The 22,230-nt window shown below is 47.9% G+C and overlaps 2 protein-coding genes across 2 annotated transcripts in view; both read left to right on the top strand.

The window, feature by feature from the left end:
• Window positions 1-22,230, top strand: part of Ksr2 (kinase suppressor of ras 2) — a 435,854-nt gene that overhangs the window by 162,420 nt on the left and 251,204 nt on the right. The window contains exon 4 of the mRNA XM_004636227.1: window positions 18,678-19,191. Within this exon, the coding sequence (XP_004636284.1) occupies window positions 18,678-19,191 (514 nt within the window). The remainder of the gene's footprint in view (window positions 1-18,677; window positions 19,192-22,230) is intronic.
• LOC105742858 (endonuclease III-like protein 1) lies at window positions 7,736-8,553 on the top strand. The gene has a single exon (XM_012515788.2). The coding sequence runs from the start codon at window positions 7,736-7,738 to the stop codon at window positions 8,456-8,458; it is 723 nt and encodes a 240-aa protein (XP_012371242.1). The 3' UTR covers window positions 8,459-8,553.

Raw genomic sequence — 22,230 nt, 5'->3', positions numbered from 1 at the left:
TAACATGCACATAAGAAAACCGACCATTTCTAAGTGGACACGGCCCGAGCTGCAGTCGCACTGTTGTGACCTCGCCACCATCATCCTCCAACTCCAGAACTTTTCCCTCTTCACAAACTGTATCCGTTGTGCGATCCCAGCCCCTCCATCAGGTAGCAGCAGGAACCGCTATTCCAATTCTGTCTTCTTAAACTTGCCTTTTCTGGAGCAATCCCATAAATGGAGACCTATCATGCCACGTTTTGTGGCCAGCTTGCTTCTCTTAGCATACTACTTTCAAAGCTCGCCATGTTGCAGCGCATATCAGAATTCCCTTCCTTTCCTGAACCACGATTGATTGGGGCTGGGGAGAATAGCTGGACGGTCTAAGCGCCTGCCTGGCAAGCACAAGGACCCGGGTTTGATCCCTGGTACCACATGCCATGCTGGCCACCAAATAAATACATACATACATACATACATACATACATACATAAAAGATTTAAGAAAGAATGACTGCTTATACAGATGGACCACATTTTGGCTCACCATCCACCTGTCCACGGTCTTTCAGTTGTTCTCCCTTTTGCTGCCCTGAAGAGGCTATAGTGACCCCTGTGTACAAGGTCTGTTTGAATCCATTTTCTAGTCTTTTTTCGTTTAGCCTTCTGAGGAACAATGTTAGTTTTTAACCAGTGTTTCCAAATACACTTCAACATGCAGTCAGCGTCCAAGTTGCGAGTGAGCCTTATTACCTTTTTACGCTGAATCTTGATCGTGCAGTGGGTGGATGTCTCAGGTTCAGTGCGGAGGTAGAAGCTCTCTAGATGAAAGTGCCCGGTATATAAGTAGGTGTCTAACCAAAAGCTGCACGTACAAATTCTGCCATGGGGACCAGAACAGAATTACTACTAAATAATGATAGCAACAAGATGTTTCACTATCACCAGTTCTCTGAACAGTCATACGAAGTGGGTACTTTGATCATTCTCTTACTGTATTCAAAACAGGAGCTTAGAGAGGTTAAGCAATTGAGTCAAGGCCACACAGCTAGTAAGTGGTGGGGCTGGGGTTGCGAGTCAGCTCAGTGGCCCTACTGGATTCTGTGGTGAGGCATTATCTTGCCTGGTGCTTGCTTCGATGTCCCAGGTGCCCATGAATGTATCTTTCATGGATACTAGGAGTTAAAAAGGTTGAGAAGGGTTTGCTTAACACTTTGCTTCTAGAAATGGCCACATTTCTCCCTGCCTGTGGGTTGAAGCTGTGTGCACAAGATGAACAAATTTACCTCCAGCCACGCCAGGCCAGAAAGCTTCCCAAACACTGCTCTGTGGAGAGGAATTGAGAGAGAGAAAGAGATCCAGGCAAGCGCCAGCCCATGGAATCTGCCTGCTGAGGAGAAAGACAAAGAATTTGGAAAACTGCTCCCCAAGTCACTTGTCTGGACACAAAAACAGGGCGCTTCACAGCATGCTAGGTCATTGCAGGCCACGTTCAGGTTTCCTGCATTTATCAGCACAAGAGGTTATGAAGCTAACATAACGCTTGTCACTCAAGGAAGGCAGAGTGATGGAATGGCAGAAAGTTCTGGAATTAGGGGAGCCCTGGAGGCAAGGCCTCTGTTGCTGACCACTCTGCCCTGTGACAGGCATGGGAGCCAGGCTGCAGCTGAGGGGGCTCCCTGGCGCATGCCTTTTTCTCGGATACAGAGCCAGAGGGGCAAAGTCAAGGCCAGACATCGTAGTATTGCCTTCCCCTGGCCACCAGACCTCGCTTCTCAGCGAGGGTAGCTCTGATGGGACTGAGATTTTGGTCATGGGAAGGCTGAACCCACCTGACTTAAAAATGGATAGTGTACATGACATTTGACCTCTTGGCTCTGGCTTATTTCACTCAGTATGATGGTTGCTAGTCCCTTTCATTTTCCTTCCAGTGATATGATTTCATTGTTCTTTAAGGCTGAGTAGTATTTCAGTGTGTACACATGCCACATCTTCTTCATGCGTCCATCTGTGGACAGGCGTGCAGGCTGTTTCCGCAGCTGGCTGGGAATTGCACCGCTGTAAACACAGATTCTCGTTATAGGATCCCATCTTTAATTCTTTCGGAAATGTGCTCCAGAGTGCCATTTCAGCTAGCCGAAATTGTATGTCTGTGTTTAATTTTTTGAGGAGTCGCCATATGATTTCTCGATGTTTAAGTTTTGGAGGGCTCTCCATAATGACTTCTTAATTTCTTTTTTCCATCTTGACAACTTTGGTGTCTTTTTTAAATTTCAGTTTTTCTGAGTCCATGTTTGCAGCACGTGATAATTGCCTTCACGGGGAGGTGCTGCCTGCACATAACGAATCATAATATTGCTTTCATCTCCTTTCCCTGCCTTCCTTCCCCTGTTCCTCCAGCTCTTGGTTTCTTTTCCCCTTTGCAAAAGTCTTACTCCCTGCTTCTTGTTATCTTTTACTTTGTTCTTTAACTTATTTATAAGTTGGGTTTCTCATAGGGAGGAAAACATGGGATATTAAGTTTGTATGTCTGATTCACATTCATTTTCCTGCAGGTGACTCAAGCTTATCCTTTTGGCAGAGAGGTACCCAACTGCGTGCAAATGCCAGGATTTCTTTAGCCATTCAGCATCTGTTGATAGACATATAGGCCACTTACAAGGGTTGGCTATTATAGGTTGTGCTGGTGTAAACTTGGGCATGCACAGATCACGGTGATAGGAGGTCTTTAACACATAGATACCTACAAGGGAAGAGCTGGGTCCAGTACAGGGACTATAGTTTACATTCCCACCAAGTATGTAGAGAGTTCCTTTTTCCTCATCTCTTACCAGTAGTTATGGTCTTCTTCTCTTTTTTAATGTACTTGGTACAGGGTCTCACTATGCAGCTTGGACTCGTAGTGATCCTCCTGTTTTCAGCCTCTCCAGGGCTGGGACTACAGGCGTGTGCCCCTAAGCCTGGTCTCGGTGGCTGGCACAGGTGCTGGGTGTGGGGCTAGCTTGGCACATGGTGTCAGGGACTGAACCCTGGTGGTCTTCTGTATTTTTAATGTTAGCTCTTCTGAGCAGGATGAGATGGAATCTCAGTGTAGTCTGACTTTTCATTTCTCTTAGGGCTAGAGATGTTGAATATTTTTTCACATCCCTTTTGGTTATCTGAGCTTCTTTCACATACCCTTTGGTTATCTATTCAGCTCATAGGCCTGCTTCTTTTTTAGTAGGAGACGGGGAGGGGACAAACAGGGGGAGGTTATTGTGATTGAAATTGATTAGGATATGTGAAATGCCTCTGTCATCATCCTGTAACACTAACATGTATTCATGAAGTACAATCATAAATATGGTGGTGCAATCCTCACCCCTCATCTGTGGGTTTGCTTTTTATCACTGTGATACACTGTCAAAAATATTAAACGGGAAATTCCAGAAATAAAGCATTTTGTAAGTTTGAAGTTGTCAGCTGTTCAGAGCAAGGTGATGGAGCCTTGAGCCAACCGGCTCCAGCCACCTGGGACATGAATCACCCTTTGGTCCAGAGTATCCACGAAGCATGTGCTATCCACCTGATAGTCACTTGGATGCCCCTTGGTTGTCTTTTTTATTATTAATTTTATTGAGAAACAAATAGCAAAGAGACAGTTTCAAAACAGGTTAGTAGGACAGTTACAATAATTAATACATCGCATCTTGTTGTCTTCATAATAGTTATTCATAGTACAAGATGTAGACATGATATCCTGTCCAAACACTAACAGTACAAATCTTTCTTCTCATTGAATTAAGGGAAAGTAGCTGTATATGTATCCTAACTATTTTGTATATACAGACACAACATGGTCCTTCATTTATATCCCCTTTTTTGTTTAGCTTTGTCAGAGATGTAACGATCACTCATGTATCATAGTGCTTGAGTTCAAGTAACCTTTGTTTTAGCTAACAATAGCCTCAAACACAAGACCAGTGAAGCTGATAACTTGGTTATGCCTGAGAGAAGCTCTAAAGTGTTTCCTGTAAGTGGAAAGATGACCTAAAAAGGAAAGAAAAGCAGGGAATAGTGGTACATGCCTGTAACCCCAGCACTCTGGGAGGCCAAGGAAGGAGGATTGCAATCTCTACTACTACGTTAAAAAAATAAATGAATAAATAAATACATAAATACATTCAGTGCTCCCTGTTTATGGAGTTGTCTCAGTTACTTTTCTCTGGTTGCTGAGACCAAATACCCAATGCCCAAAAGGAAGGAGGGAAAGGTTGACTTAGCTCAGTTTGTGGAGGTTTCAGTCCATACTCAGCTGACTCCAAGGCAGACAGGCACAAGGCAGAGGGCAACCATTCATGTGGGTGGAAAACAGCAAAACAGCAAGAGCAAAAGGGCAGGAGCAGAGGCAACTACAACAGCAGCAGAGGTGGAGGGGAGCCCCCTCTTCTTTCCTTATATTGCTTCAGGCTATCTGCCCCAGGATGGGTGCAGCACTCACAGCCATAATCCCAGCAGCACTCACTCCCATAATCCCAGCAGCACTCACTCCCATAATCCCAGCATTGGATCCGGAATTAATCACAAACTCTAGAAGCCCACCACAATGACTACATGAGGCTTTGGGGGATAACTAGATACAAACCATAACAGGAGTCCATATTTGTGAATCCGCTCTTGCTAAAGTTGATGTGTACCCCCAATCAATTCTTGCACAAGAAGAGTAGTACAAGTTTATCAAGTGATGGGCTCATTCCCGGCTGGGGTGGAACAGGGTGACATGTATCTGCCTGCGTCAGCTCTCATAGCGTGAGCAAGAGTCCAAAAATTCAGCCTTGACCTTATTGTGGCGTTTCCATATTTGCAATGCTCTTTGTTGGTGATTTGGCTGTGGAAAGTGGCCCATGGATAGGATAGTACTGAAGTTCTGTCCCGTGTTCCTGACAGCATGGAAGCTGTGATGTGCCTTATGGGAAAGAGGCATGTGTCAGGCGACATGTGTCACTTGGGATGAAGTCACACAGCTATGGACTGTGGGCTCAGTCTTAGCGAATCAGCTGTGTTGGTTAACTGGGTGTGTTTACACAGAGTCATGCATTAAATGTATTGATCTATGCATCAGTGGGTGAAAACCTGTGACTAGAGACACATGGAAGCTAACGCCAAATCTGTCCTGGGAGCACTGTGCAGTATTTGCTAATCCAGTCTTTGCAGCTTGTTAAAGAGCAAAATCACCAGGATGGCCGAATGTACAACAGAGGGATCCCACTCAGTGGTGAAGGCTGGTAGTGAAGTGAATCAAGAGGAGGACAGAGGGTTGCTGGGATGGGCTGGGATGGAGGAATCTGCCTTCCAGTGCGCTGTCCCTCGGCTGCACCCACAAGTCCATGGGTGGCTGTGGGGAGCTGCAGTGGCATGGGCGTGGGCATTCAGCACCGTGGTTCCCCAGAACCCAGGGTAGCCAACAGCAGACCCCATTTCCTCCAGCAGCATGGACATATTTGAATCAGTGTGGAAAATGGGTTCCTGAGAGTTGCCTCTAGCCCCCAACACCCCCAGACTGTACTTGTGAGAGTTCAGGCTGCAGTTAACATCTCCATGGCTTGGCTCGAACCCCTACCTCCAGGATACAACTCTGCTGTCTCGCAGAGCTACTGCACAGGGTGGTGTTTCACCGCAGTACTTCTAAGGTGGAACAGAACTGGTGGGATTAACAGGAAGGGTGACAAATGTCCAGAGGATGGTGATTGTGGCTCCTTGCATTTCAGAGATGGAACAGCCCCGCCACAAGATCAGTTGAACCTGACAATTAAAATGGTAGCTTTGGAAACGGTGTTTACATGGGGCAGGGGACAGAATGTGAGGTTTGAAACTGGATAATCATGAGGCTTCTTAGGTGAATGACACTGGGAATGTTCTTTCTCTTCTCTGGGATCAGTTTTTCTATCTGAAAAATGGGTCTCATAACATACACTGTGGATTCCATGGAGCCCATAGTATTCAGCATTAAATCTAGTTCCTTCCTGTGACAGGAATATGCTTGAAATCCATAGGAAATGGGGACTTTGATTTCTGCCTGGCTGGGAGGATGCATTCAGATGTGCTGTAAGTTGGATAGTCACGTAGCAAATGGGCTCTACGGTTGGAGCAAAGGGATGAGAGAAGTGGCCTCGGGAAAACAACTCTGCTTTTCCAGAGCCTTGTTATCTTTCCAGCCTCACAAGATTGTTGTGAGAATTAAATGACGTAAGGTCTGAGTAGAGGCTGAGAGGAGGTGGTATGGTTGGCTGTCCCACAGTAAGCACCCAGGGGACATTATGGCAATGCTTTGTTAAGCCCTCACTTGGATGATGATGATGGGGACCATGAAGACGATGTTGAAATGAGATCAAATTTTGTCATATGGAAAAACTGGAACCATAGGTGGAAGAAATGTGCAATGGTGCAGGTGGTTCAGCAGAGTTACCACGTGAGCCCGCAGAAGGTATAATATGCCCAGAGTTCTAGGTGTCCACACAAACATTTGTACATCTATCATCAACTCTTTTATTCTCTCTGCCGTCATTACCATCACCATCAGCAGCCGTGCAATGCACAGCCACCAAAAGGTTGGAGCAAGGGATGGACAACCTCAGCTGATGGACACAGAAACAAAACAGAGCGTACACGTATCCCCCTGCTGTAAAAAGGAGGTACTGACACATGCTGTGACATGGGTGAGCCTTGAACGCATTATGCAAAGTACAAGAAGCCAGACAGAAAGCAGGTTAGTGGTTGCCAGGGGCTGGCGGGAGCTACAGCATGGTTGCAGGTGGGCATGGGTTTTCTTCTGTACATGACGGACGTGTTCTGGAACTTTACAGAGGCAGTGGTTATGCAACGTTGTGAATGTGCTAAATGCCACAGAGTTCTACACTTTAAAATGGTTCGTGGGATTTGTACATTTTTAAAGAAGAACTTTGATAAAATAGAAAACTACCCTGAAGTTAGTGACGGAAGGTTAATGTCACCAGATCTCTTGGTGGGTCATGAAATTGTGGCTGTCCTAGAGAGGAGGAGCTGGGTGGCATTACTGAGTGGGGGTCCATGCCCCTGTGCCCTGTCCTATCTCCTTGGTCACCTGCACGGAGTGGGGTCACTACATCTCTTTGGGTCCATGCAGGGAGGTCCTGGGGTGGAGACAGGATCCAGCAGGACGTGTGGTTTAGTCACATGTCACATTCCACCAACGTCAAATTGCTTTAGTGACAGATAGGTCATGTTTTTCATTTGTCCTTACATGGATTCCTCGTGCGTATGTTATGAACCGGAAATTCAAAGTCCTTCCTTGGTTTTAGGTTTCGTGCTTTCTGGGGTTGTGGTAAATGATCTCTTTTGATTGGGAGGGTTGGAAGGAGTAGTTCCTGATGCTGCTATCAATCTATGGGATGTCTAACCAGGCCTTGAATTCCCTCAGAGGGCTCCGGGGAAAATTCTTAATGTTGAGGGGTTCAGACCTGGACTGGAAGCCCCAACCTACTGCTTATTGGCTGGGTGACCTCAAGTACCTCATTCTTCTAGAAAATTCTTTGATTCACCCGATGTGAAGTGGAGACTGCAGCAGCATTCCTTCCTTTGGGTGGTGTGAGATGATTCACGTAACTCAAGCATGGCTCTCCTATTGCATGTTGCTGTCTTCAGTGCAGTTGCTTAGTTCACAGGTATCAGCATATATAGTTAGTCAGGGTAAGAATCCTACCAATTAACTGCTAGTTTCAAAAACCTGCTGAAGAGACATGAAAGCGGCGGTGAGGATGGTGACTCGCAGCCAAAGCCAAGCAACTGGCTTTGGGTCGCTGGGAAATGGGGAAGAGCCCCCTCCGCCTGGGAACCGAGAGGTGGCTGCAGGTAAAGGAAGAAAAAAACACAGGCCTGTGAAACGACAGCGGAAGGTGCAGAAACTGCACGTGGCCTATGAGGCCTCAGATGGTGAGAAAAATGAGGGGACTGACCCCCTTGAGGTGACAGTTTGGGAGCCACGGGACTGGAAGCAGGAGCTAGCCAATATCCGCACCATGAGAAGCAGGAAGGATGCGCCTGTGGACCAACTAGGGGCTGAGCACTGCTATGACTCCAGTGCCCCACCCAAGGTACAAAGATACCAGGTGCTGCTAGCTCTGATGCTTTCCAGCCAGACCAAAGACCAGGTGACAGCAGGCGCCATGCAGCGACTTCGGGCCCGGGGTCTGACAGTAGACAGCATCCTGCAGACAGATGACAACACGCTAGCAGTGGACACACACGTGCACAGAATTGCTAATCGACTGAGGTGGACCAAGAGAATGACCAGATCCCCTGAGGAGACCTGCATTGCCCTAGAAGAGTGGCTGCCCAGGGAGCTATGGAGTGAGGTCAACGGGCTATTGGTGGGCTTTGGCCAGCAGATCTGCCTGCCCGTCCATCCTCGCTGCCAGACTTGCCTCAACAAGACCCTTTGTCCTTCTGCCCAGAGCTTCTAAGGGCCATGAGGCTTCAGCTTGGGTCCTGTTGTTGCTGTTACCTATGAAGTGCCTTTGGGGAGGGGGTCACAACCTGTGTAATAAAGCTTGGGGATTGTTTGTAAAAAACAAAACAAAACAAAAAAAAGCCTGCTGAAGATTCTCAGGATCATTGCCTGAGATATAAATGCATGGCTTTGCCCCTGTCCCGTTTCCTAGCTTTTCTCCTTGCCTTCCACTACTATGGACTACTGGACTATATTGGAATATTTTGCTGAATTCTCGCACCTACAATATTTAAATGACAATGGAATACCCTTCTGTGACAAAACTAAACAAAAAAAGGGGATACAAATGAACGACCATTTTGTATCTGTATATTCAAAATAGGATAGATATACAGCTACTTTCTCTTAATTCAGTGAATAGAAAGATTTGTTCTAATAGTGTTTGTGGACAGGATATCATGTCTGCATCTTGTACAATATGCAATGTATTAATTATTGAAACTGTTCTAATCGGTTTTGAAACTGTCTTATTGCTGTTTGTTTCTCGATACAATTATTAAAAAAAAAAAATATCTGGACTAGTCCTTGGCACATAACATGTACTCAGTAAATAGTGACCATGATTACCATTAACAGCAAATAATGGTAGCAATGTCAATCAGTACTAAAGTTGAGTTTCCTTTATCTTGAAGTCTTGAGTCCAGAAGTGGTTTGGATTTCAGGTTTTTCCCCTTAGATTTTGCATAGTGGGATATCTTAGGGAACGGGACCCTGTCTGAACACAAAGCTCATTTATGTTTCATCCACTCCTTCCACAGGCAGATCAAAAGGCCTCTTATTCAGTATTTTTAGGGTGCCTGCGTATTTACTGTTAAGCCATCACGGGAGGTCAGGCGTGGAATTGGCCACTTGTGGCAGCCCTGGAAAAGTTTCGGGTTTTGGAGCATTTTGGATTTGGGGACTGGGAATGTGCAATCTGTGTTAGCAGTCATTACCGTTACAATGACTAGCTGTCCCCATGAGGATAAGGATTTTCAAATAGTAACTAAAAGTTCTGCTTCCTGCCAGAAAGTTGTAAGGATTAAACTAACAAGCGTGTTGAGATATTCATGAAAGTTCCAAGGAGCAGTAACCCTGGAATAGGGGCTCCTGCCACCTGTCCCTCTGAAAAGCTAAGGTGAATACATGCTCTGCCGCGGACTCAGAGAGGCAGACGAGTTCTCAGCCCCGTGTTAGCCTGCTTATACAGTTTTAATGGGAAGGGACAAAGAAGTCAGACACTTGCCTAGACTTTCGGAAATAATTTTCTCCCTTGAGAACGGCTTTCATTTCCCCTACTCCCTTGTCAGAAAATGTCAAAAGAAAAACCCCTACACCTTGAAATGCCTTTAATCAATCCTCAGACCTTTCATTTCTTCAAACCCATTCCCTTTTCCCCGCCCATTTCTAGACTTGAAATAAAATGATTTCCCAGAAACGGATGACAAGATAGGAAGGGTGGCGATCAATAACCCCCAGAGCCTCTTGCTGCCACACCTTCTCCATTTAAATGAAAAATTACCTTTTCTCCCCTCAGCCTTTATTAAAAAGAGGATCAAAAGGGAGAGCATAGAGCTGATATAATACAGTCCCTCCGCGAGGCACGGAGCGGAGTGGAGTCCCCGTCAGTTTACCAGCTGGCAATTTGGGTAATGAAATAAGACTTTTTCTTCTTCATCCCCCACACTTCTGATTTTCAAATGCAGGAGGGGAGAAGGGAGAAGGAGGGAGGGAGAAGGTTTGATGGGCTGGGAATAAGAGGGGCTGAGCGTTTCCTCCTTCCTTCTCCACTGTCAGACTCAGCCAACTTTAAGAAAGGCGCCATGGACATGGGGACAGCCCGGTGTCTCGTGAACTCAGTGCAATGTCTGCGAACCCACCTGTCTTTAGGGGCAGCAGGCTCCTGCTCAGCTGCGTGATGCCGGGTCAGGAAGAGGGAAAGTGCAGGTGTAGGGTGCTATCAGCTCTGGGAGCTGATATTAGCCACCTCCTTTCGTTTATCCAATACTCACTGCTGAAATACATTAGGACCCTTGCGCTACGGGGAGGCAGGAGGAGCTCCGAAGCCCCTAACTGTGACACTGTGAGAGCCAGTCTCCTACCCTGTGCATGACAACTCCATGCAGTAGCGACAAATCCATCCCACACCAAGTAGCTTAAGACCATGAATATTGATTTATGCACTGCAGGCTGGAAGTGTGAAATCAAGGTGTCTGCAGCGCCCCAATCCCTTAAAGCCTCTGGGGGACATTTGTCCCGGGCCTCTCTGTCCCAGCTTCTGGTAGGTGTTGGCCATCCAGGGTGTTGCTTGGCTTGGAGCCGCATTGCTCCAGTCTCTGCGTCTGTCTTCACTCCAGCTTCTCTGTGTGTTCCCTCATCTTTGGGTAAGGACGCCAGGCACTAGATTGGTGTAAACTCGCCTTGTTTGCACTCGGAGCGCTGTAGGTTAGGACTTCACAGGACATGGTTCACCCCACAGCACGGGCTCAGTCACATTTAATCCCATGAATTTGCTTTCTAGGGGGGCAGGGATAAGGTTTTTGAGCACGGGATACTGGTTTTTGAGCACGGCTCCGCGTCAGGCATGAGGCATGTTATGCATGTACTTTATTTCACCTTTCAGACGTGACAGAAGGATCTAGACTAATTGGTATCACCTATATTTTACAAATATTTGTACATCACTTGCTGCGTGCTAGGGATTAAGCTAAGTGTTCTACTTGCCACAGAACAGTCTAGGGGGAAACTCATTATTCTCATTCCACAGGTGAGAAAACTGAGTCACAGCAAGCAAATGGAAGGGCAAGTTAATTCCAAAGTGTCACGTGGCAGAGCCCAGGGTTTCCTGTACACGGTAAAAAAGTAAACCCTCCTAATTTCTTGCTTGCTAGCGATCCTTTTTCTTTTCTTTCTTTTTTTCTTTTTTGCAGAACCGGGGATTGAACTCAGGCCCTTGCACTTGCCAAGGAAGCGCTTATTCCACTGAGCCATCTCCCCAGCCCCTTTCTTTTTCTTTTTGTGTGGAAGAAAGGCTTCTGAATGAACGCAGAGGCGCCTCCCCTCTTGAGAAGGGATCAGCCTGTGAGGGACATTCTCCCGGCCCACCTGTGACTCTGGGTCGTGCGATGTCTGCTCTGGAGGTTCAGCATCAGACAGGAGAGAAGAGAGCAAGAGAATTTGATTAAATCATGTCATGTCTTTGTAAAAAAGAAAAAGAAAAAGAAAATCAAAGATGAGCCTGACACTGTCTTGGGTAGGCTCTGGGGATTTTAGAATTTAATGATCCATCCTCTTAGGATAGAAAAATGACTTTTTCCCAGGGCATGATCCCACGATGCCTGGGGAGAAGAGGCAGGGGAGGGTCAGCCACAGCCGAGCATCTCCCGCTAGGCATCTTGCAGGAACTGCTCATGCGGCCTGACCTAGCCATCTTTGTGGGCTCACCTCTGTCTCCTGTGTTCCCTAACACTGAATTCAGTGCTGCACCCATGTTAGCAGGGGGACATCAATCTGGAGTGGAGGGTACAGAGCACACCCCAACTCCGGCTGCCTTTTTCCTGGCTGTGTGGCCTCTAGCAAATCCCTTAACCTCTCTGTGACTCAGTTTCCTCATCTATAAAATGGTACTTTTTGCTTATCCCAAAGGATGCTTGTGTGGCTATAGAACCTTGGTACATAGTCAGTTCTCCTTAGATGTTGACTGTTTAGGGGCCTTGCACACAGTCAGTAGCCCTTTCTCCATCTTTGTTGCCTCCTGTATCCCAGCTCCCTAGCGTTTCCCATCCAACCACCTCCAGCAGCCTCAGGCTGGGCTCCTGCCACCCCCAGATGTGTCCCTCCCCTGCACACAATAAGTCCTGCTGAGCAATAAGGACAGATGCCCAGTGTGCCCATGGGTGTGCCCAGCATTTCTTGGCTGTCTTAATGACCAGAGGACACAAAATGTGGTGGGTGTGTAGCACCATCCTTTGCCCTTTAACAGTGGGGACCAATAACAAACTTCAGGATGAGGACTCTATCCAGTGGGCTATGTTACTTTTAAGCCAGTTGCTCAGGGTCAGGGGCTGTCATATGACAGGAACATCAGGAGCAGGGTCCTGACCTTGAGGAGCCGGGACCACTTCCCAGGCCTTCCCTTGCTGGGAGCAGGGCCTCGGGTCCCACTGAAACTCACACATACCTCATCCTCCTTCATGATCCAAGGAACATGAGCTTCTCTCTTGGCATGGCTGCTGGGCCAGGGCCTCACTCTGGGCCTGCAGCTGCAGCCGGAAGATCCCAGCTTCCCCATGCCCACGAGAGCTGGCAGGTTCACAGAGGCCCTGGTGTCACCTCTGACACAGGCGTCTGCATTTGGAATTGTGAGTACTCACTGAATCATTTCACCACCGTGAAATTCACATCATATACAGCTCACTACTTTACACTCCACAGCATCTGGTGCATTCAGCGCCGTGCAAGCATGGCCAATAGGTAGCTCCTAAGCTTCGTCATCACCCAAAAAGAGACCACAAACTTATTGATGGTTGCTTCTCTTCCCCTACTACCTCCAGTGCCAGACAACCACAAATCAATTCCACGTCTCTATAGATTTGCCTCTTTGAGATGTTTCATTTAAGCGGTATCATGCAGTACGTGACCTTTCGTGTCTGGAGTTTTGCACTTTGCATTGCGTCTTCACGGTTCACCCAGGATGTCCCAGGGATCAGCACTGTGTTCTTTTTGTGGCTGAGTTGTGGTCTCTTGAGTGGACAGTCCACAGGGGACCTGTCCATTCTTCAGTTGGCAGACAATGGTGATTGCGAGTGGTGCTGCTGGGAACCTCTGTGAACGCGTATTTGAGCACTTACTTCCGTTCTTTGGGGTCTCTGCCTAGGAATGCGGTTGTAGCGAGCACGTGCGGGACTGCACGTCTTTCCCAGTAGACCATGAACCTCGCAAGGGCCAGGGAGAGAGATTTCCAGCCCCAAGGCTGATGGCGCAGCTTTCACAAGAAGAGTCTCAGGCACCCAGAGCACACATTCCTGTCATCCACCAGGTGTCTGCATTATTGTCACCTCTGGGCTCTGCCTGCTGATTGAGTCCCTTGATCTCATTCTCTCCCTTTGTCCTGGTGTTTGCCCAAGTGTCACCACCTCATTTCCCTCTGTGTAAAGTAGCCCCTAGAGCTTTGTAATTGTTTCTGTGTCCTTTTTCTCCCCCCACCCCACCCCACGGCACTTACCACCATGGATGTGATATGCACAATACAGGACCAAATGTGTGTCATGGGTTGCCCCTTCCTGTTCTTCTCTGTTTTCACCCTGAGAATCTGAGCTCCACGACGATGGGGATTTTTGTATGCTGTGTTCATGGCTCCACTGCAGAGCCTACAACACTGCCTGGGTATGAAAGGTGTTCAAGTATTTGTCACACAAATGGTTGAATGAATGCAGTCAATCCTCTCTCAACTTCTGCAGTGAGACCACAGTTGTTCTCTTTATACGAACCTCAACACGTAGGCTCAGAGAAGTGAAGTACCTGCCCAAGGTCGCAGAGCTCATGGTAGACCCAGAATTTCAAGTCGGATACCCCTGATCACCTATCCCATATTCTGTCTGTGTCCCTCAGGGAGGGCAGTAGGTGCAGGAACAACACCCAGAGTGGGCTTGTGTTGTAGTAGAAGCGTATGGTCACTTGAAAACACGGATTTTCTTTTCTTAAACGTGTTTTATGTAAGCTAACTTGAGAGTGGGTTTGTATTCCCTGGATAAATACATCAGTCCAGAGCTTTCTGGATGCTGGAGAAGCTGTGTGGGCTTGATTTTCTGTCGTCCCCCTGGGTAGATGTCAAGTCTCCCTGACATTGGCTTCTCGCTGTCCAGAGAGAGAGGGGATAGCACAACCCTCAGCACCAGGACACACCCCTACTACTTCGGGGCTGAGAACTGCAGCTGGAGGGGTGAGGTCTGCAGCCCTCTGTGTTGTGCCAAGGGCTCCAGTGGGCACAGTAGGGAGTCATTCCCTTGGGTCCTCATCGTCTCCTCTGAAGAAGGCTCTATTATGGTCCCATCTCACAGGCAGCAAAGCTAAGACTCAGAGAGGCTTGAGGAGTGCTCAAGGTCACAAAGCCAGTAAGAGGGGAAGCGAGACATGGAACCCACATCATTTGATCCCAACGCTGATCCTTACTCAGCTAATGTGTGTGCATACATATTTGAAGGTAGAGGTAATGAGGGTGGCTTCGGTAGAATGTTCCAGAAAACCTGGGAGAGGGAACAAGAAGACGCTTGTGAGAACCAAGGCCTTGCTTCGGCACTGATGTAGTACACCGGTCTGCGGGCTTCGGCACATGCAGGCCCAGCTCGAGGGCCTGAGCTCCTCACTGGGCTGCCCGTTGCCATCTCTGATGTGACCCCGGCACATCCTCATCTCTGCATGTCAGTGTCCTTAGAGACAAAATGGAAAGAAAACTGGCCCTTTGGGCCCAGAGTCACAAAAATTAAGTAAGATGTGAAACAGTTCTAATAGAACAAGTGAAGAACCATCGTGTTATCTTATGACATTTTTTCCCCTGAAGAAAGCAAGCCAGCTGGAAAGCTGAACAGCTGAAGGTTAACAGAGATGAGGACTAGGCCACAGAGGAACACCACCTTTTTTCATGTCTGAACTTCCTAATTTCTTCTGTGATGAATGTGTAATAACAAAACAAGTTGATTTAATTTAAAATGGTGCGGTGAGTCATTATTCTCAAAAGCATTTTGTAAACTGGCAAACAGGCCACAAATCAGCCCTTGTTAGGGTCGTTGTAGTAATTATTATTGTTATTGTCCATTGGCTGTAAGTTGACATTTCTTTCTGCCCCAAATCTCCTTCCTTTGTCTAACAAGGGAGCACCCGCAGAGTAACTTCCCCCAGGTCCCTCTAGCCCCTCCTCCCTTGACATTGGCTGGCTTTCCATATATAAGTTCAACTAACCCTTAGTACTTGTGCCTATCTGTGGGCTGCAGCTTGTCATTTCTGTAGGGCGCACAATGCGTCCTTATTAGGTCAGTGTCCCTGGCATTCCATCCTCTGAAACACTGACTATTTCTTTGCGCTAGGATCATTGAAAATCTCTTCTACCAGCTATTTTGGATCCTTACAGTTCACCATCATCAGTCACCACTACCCTCCTGTACTGTAGAATGCGAGAAGTTGCTTCTCCTCCACCTGTCCCATCAGCCGCCCCCTCTGCATCCTTGCAGGCCCTCCCCGCCTCACTACCACGTTCTGCTCCCTGACTCCCTGCTCCACCTTTGCAGCTTCCCCATCCAAGTGAGACCTTGAGCCATTTGTCCTTCTGTGCTGTCTTCTCTTCATCTTTGCGATGCTCCTGCCCTGAGTTTCAGAGCTGCTGTCATCCATATGGTCCCTAGGACACCCTTCCCTGGTTACAGCTGTCCATGCAGCAGCCTGTGTGAATATTGAGGAATGAAAACCAGATCAAGGGTCTCCCTTCTTTCAAGCTCTCCACTGAACTCGTGTAGAACCTACACCACAGCCCAGCCCCTGACCTGATGATGCTGCCTCTCAGCTGCTCCGTCAGCCTCGGGTGAGGACACCTGTCCCCATGTCACCCTACTGCGGGAACCCCACCTCCATAAAGGCACCCAGCAGAGCAAGTCCTGTCCACCTTAGGAGGCATTGAAGCCTGAATATCTGCTATCATTTGACCTTTCTGTGTTGACATCTCTTAGCATGGATATTGCCTGAGGGTCTCATCTTTAGCTAGCAGGTGTCTCTCAATACAGCAGATGGGGAGCACTATTGGGTTTAGGGTTTTTTTTTTAAAAATTTAACTTTTATCAAGGCTGAAAACCTAAATCATTACAGTGGGATCTTAACAGAAATTCTCCATCCTTTTTAATACTTCTGGAAGACCTAAAATATGATAGCAGCAGCAGCAGCAGCAGCAGCAGCAGCAGCAGCAGCAGCAAATCAACCCTTCCTCCGTTGTGCCCCTGCCCTCACTGTGCCCCCACCCTCTGTGCCTGGTCCCAGCTGTTGGCATGACGAGATCCCCTTCTCGTCCTTTGGATGCCAGCTTATGCTTCTATTCCTTTAGGAGGCTTCCCTTGAGACTCTGCTCTGGGGTTTCATTTTTAATTTCTTAATTAAACTTTTTGAGGTACTTGTAGATTCCCAAGCACCAGTAAAAAATAATACAGAGAGATTCCTCAGGCACACTGCTCACTTTCCCTTAATGGTAACATTTTGTAAAACCTGGCCAGGATATTGGTATTGGTGCAATGCACTGACCCTTTCTAGATTTCCCCAGTTTTTCTGGTACTCGGGTGGTGTGTGTATTTCGTTCTGTGTAATTTCATCAGCTGTGTAGGTTCATGTACTCCACCGTGGCCAAATGCTGGACTATGTAGCATGCATTGTATTGCTTGCTCTCTTGCTTTCTTTCTTTTCTACAAAGGATTTATTTAGACAGAAATTTAAAAATATATACTCAGAAATAGAGTGGTAAAGGGCTGGTGAGATAGCTCAGCAGACTAAGTGCCTGCTTAGGTAAGCGCAGGGACCAGGGTTCAATCCCTGGTACCATGTGCTGTGCCAGCCTCACCCCCCGGCACACTGAGCCGGCTGCTAAGACCTATAATCATAGTGCTGGGAAGGCTGAAAACAGGAGGATCACTATGAGTCCAAGCTACCTAGTGAGACCCTGTAAAACAAAAAAACATAAGAAATGAAACAGAGTGGGGGGGGAGAGAGAGTGACAGAGAGAGAGAGAGAGAGAGAGAGAGAGAGACAGAGAGAGACAGAGAGAGCACTATTTTTTTTTTATAGCCATATCTACTTCCTCCTAAGCAGCCTTGGCAACCAGCAGTCCGTCCTCTTTTTCTAAAGGGTAGCCATTTCAAACATGCTGTGTAGGAGGAACTAGACAGTGTGTAACATTTGGGATTATCCCTTTTCACTTAGCATAATTCTCCGGAGGTCCGTCCAGGTTCCTGTTTACGGCTGAGCAGTGGTGCCTGATTGTGTGGACTGTGCCCCGTGGCAGTACCGTTTATCTTATCATCCCTTTTCCTTCCCTCCCAGCGCTACAGCCACATGCGGTGCTTCAGCAAGTGCATTTGTTTGCCTCTCCTTGCTCCACTTTGGCAGAAAGTCCGCCTCAGGGCCAGGGCCTTGCCTGGTGCTGCTGTCCCTTGGCCCTTCACTGAGCGCAGTACTTGGCACATAGTTGGCATTCTGGAAGTGTTTGTTAGATGAATCTACAAATGAACACTCAGCAACATCCACCCAGAACACAAGGGCAGCGGCCACAGCAGTGGTCAGGGAAGGGCCACGCACGAACTGGGCTTCTGGAGAATTTGAGGATCTTGCATGGGGGTCTTTTGGTAAAATCACCACAGAAGGGAAAAGTTATGCTTGAGAGTACGTTAAGTCACCCAACAATGCTGGAGCATTTGGCAGCTTAAAAGGGAAGTGATACCAGTTTTCATTTGACCCAATATATCAAAATATTCTCATGGCTTTTCTGAGCTTTGAGCTGTGGAAGGCAATGGAAAGCAAGGATGTTAAGTGAGGGAATTCAGGGATTCCATTCTCTTTTTGGAGAGGTCCAGAGGGTATGACTGGCTTTTGCAAATGTGCTGATGAATAGAATGTGCAGATGATATAATGCACATGTGATATAATTTACATATAATAGGGCCTATGAGGTAGCTCAGTGGACTAAGCACCTGCTTAGGCAAGAGCAGGGACTGGGGTTCGATCCCTGGCACCACATGAGGTGCTGGCTCCACCTCTGGGCATACTGAGCCTGCTGCCAAGACTGGGTGTGGTGGCGCATGCCTGTAATCCCAGTGCTGGGGAGGCTGAAAACAGGATCACTACAAGTTCGCTGTGAAGGGAGAGCCTGTACCAAACACATTTAAAAATACAAATTCACAGATAATATAATATGATGTGGTATGCATATGTGTGATGTGTATATGCTGTCACGGGCATATGACGGAAGGCACACGTGATGTACCGCCCGTATGATGTGAGGTGCATGTTGTAGAACACGCGTAGGATGTCAGGCGCAGTGTGCTGTACTGCGCATGCCCTATAAGGTGCGTGGGATGCCAGGTGCTGTGCATATGCTGCGAGGTGCCGCGCTTCCCCCCTCCCTGGCTCATCCACTGTCTCTCTGCTCCTTTGCTCCAACTCAGGAGGCAACCTCTCCAAACAAGACTGGACCATCCAGTGGCCCACCACGGAGACGGGCAAGGAGAACAATCCCGTGTGTGCCCCGGAGCCCACGCCGTGGATCCGCACCCACCTCTCCCAGAGCCCCCGAGTCCAGCCCAAGTGCGTGCAGCACTACTGTCACGCCAGCCCCACGCCCGGAGCCCCCGTGTACACTCACGTGGACAGACTCACTGTGGACGCCTACCCAGGCCTGTGCCCGCCACCGCCCCTGGAGTCGGGCCACCGGTCCCTGCCCCCATCTCCCCGGCAGCGGCACACAGTCCGCACCCCACCGCGCACCCCAAATATCGTCACCACGGTGACCCCACCAGGCACGCCGCCCACGAGGAGGAAGAACAAGCTGAAGCCCCCTGGAACCCCGCCGCCCTCCTCTCGAAAGCTGATCCACCTGATCCCAGGCTTCACAGCCCTGCACCGGAGCAAATCCCACGAGTTCCAGCTGGGTCACCGCGTGGACGAGGCCCACACGCCCAAGTGAGTGCGGCTGGTGGGTGCCAGGGTTAGAGAGTCCCTGGGCTGCGCGGGCTGCCTTGTGGCCCCAGGACCCCCTGGGTCCGGGAGTCCACAGTGGACCCCCTTCCCAACTTTAGTTGAGTGAAATGTGGCTTTTCTCTGAAGATTCTGCAAAAAAGAATAGCACGGAATTTCCCAGAATTGGACCCCTTTTAAAATACTATTAATATTCTAGAAAGCAGTTGTCAAATGAAGCGCGCAGGCTACCTGTGACAGCGACCTGGGTTTGTGAGTGTGGTGTACCAGGGCACAGGCAAGCTCGTTCCTGTATGAATTGTCTGCAGCTGCTTTTGTGTAACAACGGAAGAGTTGAGTGAGGCCTGCAAACCCGGAAACACCACGTGGCCCCTTCCTGAGGCCTCTCCTGACCCCTGTGGAGTCTAGCCTAGAGCTGTCCCTAGAAACAGGGTGCGCTCTAGATTAGCTTTCAATGTTCTGGTAGCCACTTTGAAATGCATCAAAAGAAGCAAGTGGTACCAACTTTCATTTGACCCAGTAGATCAAGATATTATCAATTCAATTCAACATAGAATGAGGGTGAAAAATTATTGCTGTGATGTTCTTTTTCTGTAAGAGGGCTTTGTTCCCAAGGCTCATCTCAGTTGAGGGGGGAAGGAAGCATTCTCCAGTGGGAGCTGGCAGACAGACCGAGGCCCCCATGGCATGGGAGCCAGGCACGGATGAAAATGAGACTGGAGAATTAAGAACACCAGGTGTGGTACACACAGGCAGCCTTTCTGTAAAAGGCTGAGTAGTAAATACTGTTGGCTTTGCAGGTCAGGGTTTCTGCTGCGTATTCTTAGCTTTGTCCTAAAGAGCAAAAGAAGCCACATACAATAGCCAACAAGGTGGGTGTGGCTGTGTTCCAATAAAACTTTATTTGTAAAAGTAGGTGCCTGGTTGGATTTGGCAAAACCCATCATTCTTTAGAGCCCTGATATAGGAGTGAGTCCCCCTCCTCGGGCACGAGGACACGGAAAATGTGATTTTATGAACATCATCAAAGCTGCTGAGGGTAACCTGAGTGGAGACATACAGCACACTTGGGACCTCAGTGGTTTAAGCCAGGGACAGATACATCTCTGATGGGATGAGTTTGATTTTTATGGTCTTGTGAGAGCCATTGTGGTTGGGAGCTTGTGGGCCCTCAAAGCAAGGACTGTGGAGAGAGTCCCCCGAGGAATAGAGTACAAACTGCTGAGATGGAAGTGGGGAGAGATATTTGCCTCACACTCCACGTGCCCCACTCATGCTGGGCTCTCTAGGAGAGACGGAGCCTGACTGGCAAGCAGGCTCTTGGGACTCATGATCTTTTAATCTAGAAGTAGAGCCCCAGGGAGACAGGCTGCTCTTTGGATTTTAAATGCTGGCCTTTCCCCAGGGCACTGAGGATTTGACTTGGATGGCACCAAATCACCGACTTTTATTGTCTTTTGGGAATCGTGTATCAGGATTCACGAAGCATGATGCCTGCCCTTCAGGGTTCTTCTGTGTGGGCTAGGAAGCTCAGCTCCTCCTCTAGGAAAGCTTCCTGTCCCACCTTGAGGATGCAGGACTCAGGGCAAGCGAGCAGCAGAGGAGAGGAGCAGAGTGATCAGTTTGGTGATGTGGACAGTGCCATGGACCACTGGGCTTGGAACTGTGCCTCTAGGGTTAGAGGGACATCAGGGCATCTGGCTTTTGGGTGTCAAAAAAAAAAAATCAAGACAGTCTGGGCTGTAGATCAATGGTAGAATGCCTACCTCAGATACCCAAGGCCCTGGCACCATATTCAAACAGTGTTAATCATTCCCTAGAAGTGTGGGCAGGGGTAGAAATGAATTCTGACTAGGGAGATTCGGGAGGGAGGGGAATTCCTTGAGTTGAGTTCTAATTACTAGACTGTTGGGTTTACCTTGGTGTAACCTGGTCCTGGTTCTGCAAGAAAGTGGTCTTAGGACCTTGGATTTGACCTTGTAAAATCTGAGCTTTTTCATCCACACATTAAAGACTTTGGAATACATTTATGTTTTAAAAATCTAAGGTGATGACCTATTAGTGCATGGTGATATCATTTTAATGGACTGGGACCAGCATTTTAAAAAATGAAATGACCACCCTGGAGTGGAATACATTGCTATACATCATTATTTCTTGAAAGTTGTGTGTGTGTGTGTGTGTGTGTGTGTGTGTGTGTGTGTGGTGTAAGTGTGTCATTATTTTGCCCCTGATCCATGGCTTTTCCCATTCTGGATAGCTTTGAGTTTGGAATGAGCCTATCATAGTGTAGATGAGACAATTTGGGAGGTCAGTCCTTTGTCCCATGGAACACAGCCCCAGACACTTCCAGCTACTTGGCTGAGTCATCCCCCCTTCCTGTCTAGTTCTCTCCTCAGCTGCATGGTCCTGTTGGGTACAGCCTGTTACTAACCTGGCACCCCGTGACCTCCCTTTATTTCTTTCTCATGGGGTGTAGTGGAGTTTCAGACGTCCTGGGAACTTTCTGAACAAGACCTGAATCCTTCAAGAGTGTGTTTGTTCCTGTGATTTTCCAAGCATCCCATACCATGGGAGGTATTGGGTTGGAGGAAGGCCAGCTTTAGATCTGCTAGCCAGGGTGCTCCCGGGCACGTCCTCCCCGGTGTTGATCAGATGTCTGTTGGGTTTTCGTCAAGGCCCTGGTATTTCAGAATGAGCCTGGAAAGAAAATGAGCAGCCATCCACAGTAGCCCACTTGTCTCACTAATTTGGGAAACACTATCAAGAACATAGAAAATGGAAAGTTCTGTGAGCAGATACATGGAACATACATAAAGCACTCATTCCCAACAGAGCTGAAAGTACTGTTGGAGGGACAAAACTTGTCTCTCAGAGGAGGTGGGAAAACCCTGGATTTTATAATAGTTTGTGGTTCCCCCCATAGAACCAAGTACCTGAGCTATATATGGTATGTATAATAACATATCTGAGGCTCTAAATTTTCAAATTTTTATATATTTACACATTATTATTGTTTTAATC

This window comes from Octodon degus, unplaced genomic scaffold, assembly GCF_000260255.1.
Source record: "Octodon degus isolate 3935 unplaced genomic scaffold, OctDeg1.0 scaffold00079, whole genome shotgun sequence".
In the NCBI taxonomy this organism is placed as follows: Eukaryota; Metazoa; Chordata; class Mammalia; order Rodentia; family Octodontidae; genus Octodon; species Octodon degus.
The sequence above is the reverse complement of the archived record's forward strand: the minus strand, read 5'-3'. Positions and strand labels throughout refer to the sequence as shown.